The sequence below is a fragment of the Mixophyes fleayi genome, chromosome 8, assembly GCF_038048845.1.
Source record: "Mixophyes fleayi isolate aMixFle1 chromosome 8, aMixFle1.hap1, whole genome shotgun sequence".
Taxonomy (NCBI): domain Eukaryota; kingdom Metazoa; phylum Chordata; class Amphibia; order Anura; family Limnodynastidae; genus Mixophyes; species Mixophyes fleayi.
This window is the reverse complement of record NC_134409.1, coordinates 26883987-26896699: the sequence shown is the minus strand read 5'-3', so window position 1 is coordinate 26896699 and position 12713 is coordinate 26883987. Positions and strand designations below refer to the sequence as shown.

At 39.0% G+C, this 12713-nt stretch overlaps 1 protein-coding gene across 1 annotated transcript in view; it reads right to left on the bottom strand.

Moving 5' to 3' along the window:
- The window catches only part of BRINP2 (BMP/retinoic acid inducible neural specific 2), a 163481-nt gene that overhangs the window by 29985 nt on the left and 120783 nt on the right, over nucleotides 1-12713 (bottom strand). The window contains exon 5 of the mRNA XM_075182196.1: nucleotides 1645-1750. Within this exon, the coding sequence (XP_075038297.1) occupies nucleotides 1645-1750 (106 nt within the window). The remainder of the gene's footprint in view (nucleotides 1-1644; nucleotides 1751-12713) is intronic.

The following is a 12713-nucleotide window of genomic DNA, read 5'->3' as shown; positions in this document are numbered from 1 at the left end:
AACACAAACAGGGATCGTCATGAGCTAACAATTACAGTGAGCAGGGATACAAGTAAGAATTCCACACTGTACGAGATAGGCAAACATGGGACATAGGGTATAAGAGATTACATTGTAGAGGATAACAGAGAAATAACCTATTTTTAGATGGGATTCAGCTCTGGCCTGTGTGCTGCTCTGAAAGCCCAGAGGTACAAGCATGGACTCAAAATGCTGCCAGTCTGTGCTCTAAAAAATGGGCTTGGTTCTTTCTAGAATTGGGCGAAACTCACCGGATCCTTCACATTTGGATAGAAGATTAAATGAGATGTGAGTTACGCAAAGGGACAGAATGTTGCGGAACACTTTAATTAAAGGGAGATTTAATTGTAGTAGGTTGGAAAATGTAAAGCTCCTCGAGGTTCCACCTAAAATTAGGCACCGTAGATTGTGTTGGGAGTAAATGCTATTTTTCTTGCTGCAAAAGTCTAATTTATTTTTTCTACAAGTAATAATTATGAATAAACTGAGGTTGACTGAATTTTTATAGTATATACTATACTAATACAACTTATTATAATAGCGTAAGGAGGCACCATAACCAGTTAGTGGTTAGCACTTCTGCCTCACAGAGCTGGGGTCATGAGTTCAATTCCCGTCCATGGCCTTATCTGTGTGGAGTTTGTATGTTCTCCCCTTGTTTGCGTGGGTTTCCTCTGGGTGCTCCGGTTTCCTCCCACACTCCAAAAACATACTAGTGGGTTAATTGGCAGCTATCAAAATTGACCCTAGTGTGTGTGTATATATGTTAGGGAATTTAGACTGTAAGCCCCAATGGGGCAGGGACTGATGTGAATGAGTTCTCTGTACAGCACTGCGGAATCAGTGGCGCTATATAAATAAATGATGATGATGATGATGAATGGTTAGGCACACCACCCTCTATATTACACGGCACGGGGGGGGGGGTCTCTACCTTCAGAGCTTACTAAATGGGAGACTGGTTACAGGAACTCTATTCCCTTGTGCTGCTGAATGCTCATTTGCACCTGAGTTTTATTAGGGAACACCTGATGTCTCCAGCTTTCCCAGTACAGCCTTGTACGTGCATTAACAGAATGTCATTGAGAGCCTCTCTGTTATGTAGCGCCCAGTTTCTGTATCATACTGGCTGGATTTCCTGATATTGACCTCAGCCTGTCTTTTGTAATGGAATCTGTGCATGTGACCTTGACCCTTGGCAATGTTTATGACAAATATCCCTGGCCTGAGGTTTCAACATCATTAAAAATCAATCCTATTAAATGCAGAGTGACTTCTCATATCATTATAATCTAGAGTTGGGAGTATGTTTTCTTATAATACACAAGCATGCGGTATAACATACTCCCTTACTATAAACAATGACGATGACAGCCACCTTTACATTCTATCTTAATATAACGTAATTATTATTATTATGCATTTTTTGCATGTGGTCCATTTCTAATTAATACTACTATGAAGCAACTCAATTCTGAGCAATGGTCATTAATTAAATGTAGATTGAAAGGTTTGGGTTGCTATTATGGTCCTACCTCTTGTCGTCATTAATCCCTGTCCCAGTGATGGGTATTATAGGGTCTATACAGTACAAATTAGGAGTCAATAAAATGTTATTCTTACCAAGAAGCTGAACTTTGCTCTCAGGGCCCATGACCAAAACGGAACTAACAGAGTCCAAGTTGTCGTAGTTACTGCAGCCAAGGGGACCGGTTCTGGTTTCCGTAACCTACAAACGGACACAGCGTTACAAGATGACAATTATGAAATTCAATTATAATTTTGCTGTTAAGGACATCAATGACTTGCTTTATAATCCTAATCCCTAACTATTTCACTTGTCTTTATACCAGTGGCTGACATTGCAGTGACCTAAACACACATTATGTATGCTTTTCCCAATAGATAAATCAAAGCTGTGGAAAATAAATGACTAATTTCCTATTCATTTTCAGAGTGCTGTGCAATGATGCCTTCTAATGGGCTAGCCAGCATTTTTGTTCCCACACATTAAGAAATGCTAAATTTCTCTCTGCATTTGCACACATTTCGCAATGTTCTACATTGTGATAGTAATAATTACAAATGTCACAAATAACAGCATTCAGTAATACAAAGTGATTCAAAAGGTGAAGCAAGCCCAGCTTTTAAGAGGTCACAAGGAAGAAGAATTATATAAATTCTATGGCGCTTTTGAAAATGTTGACAAAACCTTCACTGTACTGACTGCTGTGACCTCTCTCTTCAATCACATTCTAACATCATAACCAACATTCTTTCTTGTCTCTTAGAACCGGATATACAAACCTAACGCTGAAATCAAAGCAAAAACATAGTGGTTATCATATAAATACAAGTGAAATGCCTTCCGTAAAGTTGTTGGACAGATTCCTTTATGCATAGATACTATATTTCATGAATGTTTTCTTGGAGGACGTCTATCCAAACCCCCCCAGACTAACATAGGCAAACCAAGGAGGGGGGGGGGGGTTCCTAGTGCCTGGAAACCCCCCTCCAAGCCTGGGGCACTGTATAATTGAGGTGGCTGGACCCTGCCCCCACTTCACTCGGCTTTGCTTGAAAAGAGAGAGCTGCGTGCACCTAACAGTAGTGCACGCAGCATTGCCCATGTATATTATGGGGATAGGAAGAGTTGGAGAGCAGCCAAGCAGTGTCTAAAATTATAGCTACGCCCCCATGCATGTTTGTCACGCCCACTGGCGGCGTGGTGTGGAAACCAACTCTACAAATCCTGTGTTTGCCCCTGACTAATTTTGTCCCATGTATGCTCAAAGAATATTCAACGGGGGTCTGTACCGTGATCAATTTTGATAATAACATGTATTATCTTTTACAGTACATTTCAAAAAAGAGACTATAGACCAGCACTAAAGAAAAACAGAAAGTAAGAGCCTATAATAGATATAGTTCTAAATCATCTTAAAAAAACTATAATCCTATGGCAGAATTCAGAGTTCACTTAGCCATTTGCTGCAGATGTAATGCGATTTAGAGCATCTCCCAAATACAGAATAGCAATACCGTAGACGAAAGATATATTCTGTGCACACAAATGAAACAGACCTGTCACAGTCTCCTATCCATAAGTTTGTACCTAGCTGTTGAGAAGATAATATGCAAATGCAATTTGGAGAAATGAGTAATCCAAGTGTAATGTACGCCATAAGTTATTTAATAAACCCATGGAACTTAAGGTCTAGACTTCACGTGCAACAGTCCCTATTTCCCTAAATATACACCATCTGTACTACGTTGCCCCCAGGTCTTGTGCAATAGTATAGGTTTATATTTATAAATTGTGCATAAAAAGGATAAACTGCAGACTAGTACCCTAAATCAACACAGGGCATATACCAGAAGACAAATTGTATCTGAATACACAAGGCAGAATAGTCCGGTACAATTCCAAATAGTAGCATGCAGCAAACAGAATAGTAGGGGTCAGGACAGGTAGAAGACCAGAATGATTAATAAACAGGCTAAGGTCAGTACTGGCAGCAGACAAGGGTAATCAATAAACAGACAAAGTCAGTGCAGGTAGCAGACAAGAATGGTCAATAAACAAACATAGTCAAAAATTCAACAGACTACAAAACAGATACAGAGCACAATGCCTAAGCAAGCTAACCATGTGACAGGCAAGCAGAGTGTGCTGCTGACAGCCTTATAAAGTCACCTGGAACCAATCCCAACAAGTCAATCAGTCCAGTCCTCACAGTGCTGATCAGTGATGCTTAGCACCTGAGTGTCAGGGACGTAAAGTGATGTGAAGTCAATGCAACCAGTGTAAACAGCAGAAATAGCCTGAGGTATATTGGAATACCTCAATCTGCCACTGTTTCTATCCCAACCTCTATTTATAATCCTGACAAACACAAAGATGCTCGCCGGATACAATTGTATAGAATGCAAGGTACTCAGTAAAGCTACATCATATCCTAAGGCAATAAAAAAAAAGAACTGTACCTGTTTATATAAATGTATTAATAGAAAATACAGAAAGGAGCCAAGAAGATAAAGCACTATGGCGCATATTTATAATATGCCTATAGCCGGCAAAAATTGGTGTTTGAGTTGGCCATAGGGCTTCACCGTATACATCATGGGGTGACCATCGGAGATAGCACTGCTCTCATTGGGGGTAGCCCCACCGGCAATAAGATTCACTGGATTTTGCTGGAAATAAGTTTGATCACGCACATCATGGGGAAGCCTATCTAACAAGCATCTGCCACAATAGCAACATGTACCGCTGCAATACTGTAATCACCATTTCATGATGATAATGATGACAGAAGGAAATTAATGAAAATATGCTTTATTCTTTGAATTGTCAATATTTTTTACATTTCTTTTACATATTTGATTCCCTCACACTGGCCAGGCGAAGCCCTAATGCTCTGTGCCAATATTAATGCAATATCAATAAGAATGCCTGTGTATTAGCTAAACTCGCAGTGCTTTCTGGTGGTGCTTCTTTATTTTACATCATTCTGGAAGAGGGAAAAAAAGCCGTGAGAGTGGAGGGTTAGTTTCCAAAGACACAGACATGCTCTCTCCAGACTGCAGATTGGTGGATAAGTACACAGACAGAGGCAGTGATGTCACAACAATCTAACTGACCTGCTCTGCCTTCATCTCTTTGCCCTTGATCAGTTCTACTTAGGTCAGGGCCTTCGATATGCGACATATGGAATAAATTATCAGTAATTGACGGGGGAGAAATTGCTCAAGTACGCGTTATTTTGTCGAGAGAGCTAATGCTACAACCAGGACTACTGTAATTTATCGCCGTGATTTATGCAGAGGTCTCAGTTACACCCATTTGCAAATGTGTGATAAGCCACCCGCCCCGTCAAGGTGCTTCTGCTAATAGGGTGGTCCTAACTCTAAACAATGAGAGTCCCTATATTGGCTCAAACATGTTTTTAAATTGCTGTGAGCCTCTAAATTGATTGAACTATTTCCATTCCTGCATGATTTATCTATGAGACTTTAAATTTTCTTGGTTTGCTGTCCCAGACACCACAGTTTTATTACAGAAACAAGACTGCAAGGGGCAGCAATTTTGCTTGACTGTCTGCTAAACTTAGTTGGTTTTAGCATGAATGAGAAATAGCAATTTAAATAAGTTCCTTTCACGATACCACTTGTTATATCTTTTCTAAACAAGGATATCAATCATTTTAACGAACCCCCTGTGTATGCATGACATCCCGTTGACAAACTAATTAAATGACTTTGTTATTAAATATTGGGGTATTGCATCTATACGTACCCTAAACAGTCCTGGTGTAAAAAAACACATAATAGTTTAAAAATAATTAGATGAACCTTCTCACTGGCATACCTAAATACACAAGGAAACGTGTATAGTCATTATTTGTGTACACTGGGGATTGCACTATTAACAACATGAATATTTATTCAGAACAATTAACACAATAAATACATATTTACAACCCTGTATTAAAATCATTTAAAGGTGTTCTGAATCAAATATTTTGAAATTGGGGAGTACATGGAGTACTCCTAGCTCCTGTTTCCTGACAGCAGAGGTAACTCCAGAGAAGGGGAGGGCTGGCAAATTTTAGCCCCGGGGCAAGAATCGACCCAGCAGCCTATTACAAACATTTTAAAGGAAAAAATATGCAGGTGGCCCAATGACCCAGCCCAAGCTAGTCCACTATAGGACAGGCCCAGGGAGCAGATGCCTCCCTGCCCCCCAGCACAGCCTGCCCCTGCTCCAGAGTGAGCTCCAGTTTGATGTACTGACCCCTCAACACATTTGAACTATCCTCCATACTGAGTACAGAGGGGAGATGACAAATGTTAGTTCACATTACAACAGAGAGTGCAATGGAGTACTGGAAGCAGGGTATTGCATAGTTTATGGAAAGATGGGCAGCACGGTGGCTTACTGGTTAGCACTTCTGCATTACAGCACTGGGATCATGAGTTCAATTCCTGACCATGGCCTCATCTGTGAGGAGTTTTTATGTTCTCCCCGTGTTTGCGTGGGTTTCCTCCCACACTCCAAAAACATACTGGTAGGTTAATTGGTTGCTAGCAAATTGATCCTAGTCTGTGTGTCTGTCTGTGTGTGTTTAGTGTTAGGGAATTTAGACTGTAAGCCCCAATGGGGCAGGGACTGCTGTGAGTAAGTTCTCTGTACAGCGCTGCGGAATTAGTGGCGCTATATAAATAAATGGTGATGATGATGATAGCCCATGGAAGGAGTGGAGACTAGTGATTTTGTTGCTATGCTGGTAGACTAAAGCAGTTATTTTGGTTAAACACTGCCCAGAGATCCTTCCCATTTTCCAAGTATTTCAGGCATACGTTTTTATGGACTCACTTTCATTAGTGTGATGTTGCCCAGAGCCTGCTGTCTATGTAGAACATTGGGTTCCGTAACCTTTAATTCATTGATACTCAGTTCAATTACTCTTAGTGATGAGAACTTGATGAGAACTTTCTATAGGAAAAGGGCTGCATAATTATTCCAAACAACTATGTTGCACCTGTAATTATTTACACTATATCAATATGTGAAGGGTTATTAAGTTCCATTTCCTTATGTATTACTGTGATTGTTATTTAAGTATTTTATTAGATTTTAACACTAATGTATTGATAGGATTAATCCATATAAATAAATAGGATCGATTCATATAAATAAATAATATGTACATTACATATAGTCAATTGAGTTATAGATTTATTGTCATATGTAACCACTTCAATATATGTTTTGATTGATACATTCTTTCAAATATGCTTTTGGAGTGTTCGTTAGTAACATTTTAGTTTATGTATATTGATATAATACAAGTGTGTTTTATTATTACAAATTTCAGAATAATAATTTATATTTTATGATTCACATTCATCCCCTCTAATTTATTTTCATGTTTGTGTCAGCAAGTACATTTCCTTCTTTGCATTATGTATGTACTATATTTTATTCAATTAATCAAATTCTTTATCCAGGTGTATGGAATAGAGCAAGCTCATTTACACTGTGGACCTGCATTAAGTCAATACAATACATTTATATATAGACAAATATACAGTAAATACAACAGCAATAGTACAGGTAGAGAGCAGCAATAGACAGGAAAAATATAAATACATTTGGGCTCAGATAATAGTTGGCAGGAAATGTATAACAATGGTTTAGCATAGAGGATCCAGAGAATTGGCAAAAATAACATTGCCTTTTGTCTTTTTTCTGTAAATGAGCAATTTCTTTTACTAAGACGCTGTATATTTAAGGATTGTGGGTCTGATTTTGAGTTAGAAGTAAAGCCAAGAAAAGGGGCAAATTTGCACCTGGGCAAAACCGTGTTACATTAGAGGGGAAGGTAAATTTAAAATGTAAGGACAGATTTATAGTTGGGATATGGCATGTCATATATCAACTTTAATTTCAGTGTAAAAATAAAGCTATTGAGTATTTGTGTGCTACATGAAAAAACAGCCAGTATTTCCCTTGCGTGCAAAAAAATAAGTCAATTTGTACCCCTTGCATTGTAACATGGTTTGTCCAGGTACAAAGTTACTCCCTTTCTTTGCTTTGCTCCTATCTCAAAATCAGGCCCTGTATGTTCAGATTGCAAGTTGCCACATGCAGACTGCAAAGTTGTACAATTTAGGTCGATCACTGTATCATTTGCAAACAGATATATTTTTTCCTAAATTATGCCAAAGCCTATATTGTTGATAAAAGTGGCAAATAAAAGTGGCCCTAAAATGGATCTCTGTAAAAGCATCATTTAAAAAGATTTGAGGGGGAAAGTTCACCTTCAGCCTTGACAAATTGCTGCATGTAAGAAACAAAGTTGTGGAACCAACGCAAGACAGTAGAATCTAGACCGATAGCTTTTAATGAAGAAAGGACTTTAATTGACAGTGTCAGAGGCCTTACTTAAGTGAAGAAAAATAGCACAGATAAATTTCTTCTTCTCTAGTTTGTGCTGCCAGTGATTTATCACCTTGGCCACCCCTGCTATTGTCCTAAATTCAATCTAAATCCAGATTGCATTGGTTTTAGCAGGTTTTTATCATTTATGAAGGATTTCAGCTGGGCTTTCACAAATTTTTCCATAGCTTTTGATAGTACTAAGAAACGGAGATATGTCTGTAGTCATTTAGATAACAGAGGTCTCCAGATTTAAACAACCGGTTTGTGAGGGTCCCTTGAGAAAGGGATAAGTTGAATAGATGCATTACAGCTATGGACAAGACATGACAAGGAATCTTTAGGAAGTGTGGGTCGAAGGTATCTCGATGTCAGCACTTTTTTTTTTAATGTGGCAGGAGAGAATGAAAGACTGTCTCTGAGGGACTAGATTGGGAAATTTAGATAGTAAGCTGGGGTGTAGGTTGTGTGCAGATGAGTGATCAAAGGCTAGCCTTGTAGTAGAAAAGTGGTCATTGAAGACTTTTAATATCTCTTAATTGTTACTGCTAGTTACATCGTCAGAGATAATGTTTGCGGGAAAATGTTTTCTATTATATCACTAGAAAGTTATTTTATTGTTGATCTTGGTGGGGTGGTTGAAGACAACATTGAGGTTATAATAATAAATGTTGGACTTGGTTTCCCGGATTAGACAAATAAAATAGTTTCTGAAAAATTGCCAATCTTTTGCATTGTGGGATTTGCTTGCTAGTTTCCAGAGCTTATCTCTTTTTATTACTACTGCTTTAACGTCTGCTGTAAAGCAACAACACTTTCTAGCTTGTATGCGGAGTTGGACTAAAGGTTTGACTGGGTATTAAGAGCGCTGGATGAATTTATGTGAAAAATGGCATAAGCTGATTTTACCGTTTTGGCTAAATAAAAGATCTGCCAAAGCAGGAAGGCTTTCATTGATATATGCAAGCGGGTCAAAATTCCATTTTGATATTTTAGTAGAGAATTTTGCTGATGCTGTAGGTTTAGAAACTGTTCTTAGACCATCAATAAAGCAATGATCACTAACGTCAGCAGAAAAGATCACAGCATGAGAAAATAAATGGGGTTTACTTAGCAGTACATAACATAGTTGACTTTTTGCAGGATTTTTCTTAATTATTTTAGTAGGGCGAGTCTACGAGAGAAGAATCTAAGTGGAAGTGCCGGTACTCAGTAGATGCTAGATGGGACCAAAACTGTGACTCTGAGGTTGGGGATCTGTAACATCCTATGATGCAGAGGGACACTGATGTATTTAAGCTTTTAAAGACAGGCATTGAAAGACATTGGCGGCTGATAACGTCTCCAGAGTAGTGACTCTAAACTTGTCCTTAATATAGAGGTCAACTACAACCAGATCTGTGTGGATAGCCTAAGTATGTATTAAGGAGAGTGTCTTTAAAATGCTAAATACATTGACATGTATAAAGCTAATACCTTTAAACTTTATGACTTTGGACGGTGAAGGGGTTGCTCTATAGGGTCAGGGTTAAGTTTAACGTTTACTGAGCATAACAATAGGAGGAGTACAACACAATGCCATTTTGAGGAACTAAAGCTTCTTTGGCTAGTGGAAGTATTCATGTAAGAATGCAAGGACCTATTCTTTGTACTGTTCTGTCCTATTGACACACATGCTAATAATCTAGCTGTGGGACACCAGTAGATACTGGGCTAGGTAGATGATAAAATGCTGGTGATTGTCTGATAAAGTGACTCAGCTAAGTATAGATACAACTCCTTAGGGGAAATTCATGAATTTGTAGGGACTTCATAAAAAGAGTGGGAAAGGGATACAAGTCCAGTTTATGGTGAAATTTTATCTGGTGTGTACTTTAAAAAGGGAAGGGTACTTAAGCTGACAAATAGGTAAAGGAGAATGCAACTTCAATAGTTACATTAGTCTGGGTCAGTTACCCAGCAGGTTTTAATTAAGCATAATGGCAGGTGTGTGGTTACATGTAGATACAGAAAGCAGTTTAAGAAGGCATGTAGGAGTTTAATGGATACTTACAGTACTTCAGCAATAGCAGAATGAGCAGGACAAACTATGATGAGCACAGGGCAGAAGATGGTCAACAAAGGGAGATTATAGATGGTGTTAACTTGTGCCAATGCTTATTTTTATTATAACCTTGGAACTGAATATACTGATATATTTTCAGAAATTAGCTCTGCCTTTAATAACCAATCATCGGTATGCGTGTATTTGACTGGAGAGTGAATTTGATTGGAGGAAGACCTGAAAACTTAAAGCTGTCCATGTCACGGCTAAAGTATAGGCTTTCCATTGCCAAGTTACATTCACTGCATTTAAGTGCAAATTTTGCACTGAACAACAGCAACCAATCAGCAATTTCAACAATGGAAGCAAATGTTAGATTTGGTTTGGTGCAAATGTTGCCCTTTTAGTAAATCAGCCCCAGTATAGTGCAAAATATCTAAAGCACAAGCTGCTCTAAACTTGTCATATTAAAAAAAAGTGAAGCTCTGTAGTCCTAGTTAAATCATGAGTCAATAATGTAACACAGGGGTTCATACCCATAATTAGGAAAGAATCCTGCAGTTATCAAGCAATGGAATAATGATCAGAGATCAGTAGAACATTTAAACCACTGAGGACTTGTTAGGACTTCTCAGGGCTACAGCTAATGGTAGTCCTTTATGGAAGCCCAATAAATACACATAGTTACTCGCTCATCTAGGTTGGGCAATACAACATATTATATACACATTAAAATATGTGTATTAGGCAAAGATACTGCACAGCAATTTGCTCCCCTATTTGCTCTCAGAACAGTCTGATTTTATTGGTACACGATCCCAAGAAGTTGCAGAAAGTGGGTACAGGATCCTGACCAGGGTCGGATTAAGGGAATGGAGGCCACCGGGCTAAGGGTACTGTGAGAGTCCCCCTTCCCCATGAGGCCCCCCCCCCTTACCTCCTTCCATTCTTCCATCACTCCTTGTAGTGTTTCCGTGGCAGGCAGTAAGCTCCTTACAGAGGAGATCTCATGAGAGTGAGACTATGGGCTAGATTTACTAAGCTGCGGGTTTGAAAAACTGGGGATGTTGCCTATAGCAACTAATCAGATTCTAGCTGTTATTTTGTAGAAAGCACTAAATAAATGAAAGCTAGAATCTGATTGGTTGCTATAGGCAACATCCCTACTTTTTCAAACCCGCAGCTTAGTAAATCTAGCCCTATGACTCATAGTCTCACTCTCACGAGATCTCCTCAGTAAGGAGATTACTGCGCGCCGCGGAAGCACTACAGTGACAGCAGGCAGCTAACAGCATAACATTTGCTGTTAGCTGCCTGCCATTCTCCTTGAACAGCTGCCAGTCGGAGCCAGCGGGCCCCCCAGATGCCCGAAGTCCCTGGGCTCTAGCCCAGTTAGACCTCGGGTTAATCCAGCCTTGATCCTGACACATGTTGACGGCAATGTGTGCCATAGCTTTTGCAAATAATCTGACGGTGGAACTCTACAATGAACAGGTTTTTACATCATATCTCCCAGATGCTCTATTGGATAACTGAGGAAAAACCTGCAGTCAGCTAAATTTACAGTGACGCCATATGATCATGTTTCATAGGTTAAGCTAAGGTGTGGGTTGTGTTAAACCACGTAATAGATACCTTTATGAGAGCATGGACATTTACTTACACATGTCAATAGAGCTGGTTTTCTACCATCACTTTTTTCAGTGATATAAAACAACTATGGTGATGATTTATCAATAAAATATTTGTTCCCTCAGGCGATAACAGATCTGTTGCCTTGAGAGAAAATGAAAAAAAGCTTTAACTCAAATGAAAACTAAATAGACCCCTAAGTGAGTTGATGCTTTCCTGCAATGGTAATTTCCCCTCCCTCCTTGTAGGGCCAGAGTCGCTGGGGACGCTTTTGAATAATGTGTTGTCCACCATATACTTTAAATACACAAAGACATCTTATAAATGTGTTGTTAATGGTATTGGCAAATGAGAGGGAAGCAAAGTTATGGTTCCTTTGTTTGCCTTATGCCAAACCTGATGCAAGGTCTCACTAAGCGTAGGTCCCACCAGTGGAACCCATAATGCTAGGCTCGAGCCTATTCTCTACTGTCCATGACTAGATACCATCAGTGTTCTACTTAGTGTTGACTTTGCACTTGTGTGAAAAGGTCTTATAGGGCATGTCTTACATAATACATAAATGACAATCATTGTTTTATAAGATAAACATCATTAATTTACTAGAATAAGAGGAAAATATTTCACCTGCTATAAAATTGCTATAAAATTATTTAAACAGACAATAATGAAAAAAAAATCCCTGGCTTGATAGGTGAGGTTGGATTGCCAGTTCAGAGTAGTGTAATGTGAAGAGAACAGCTGGTAAATTACTAGTACGATGGACTGTAGTGATGACAACATATTTAGATGTGTTTGTGTGTTGAAGCTTTCAGAGTGAACAGTAAGGATGTCAGCAGATTCTAATCAGTCTGCAGAGATGAAGATGTTGAAAAATGTGATCCTGAACAAAGGTGGGAAAAGAGGAACTCAATGAAATGTCCATCACAGGCTGCAGAAGAAGATGTTCACTGTGAGCGGCAAAAGGAGGTTATTGAGAGGAGTTCCAAGGAGGCAGAGGCACTGTGGATGTTAATACCAGCATGTCGTGTATTGTTGATGAAAAAATATATGCATTAGTACAATGAGGTT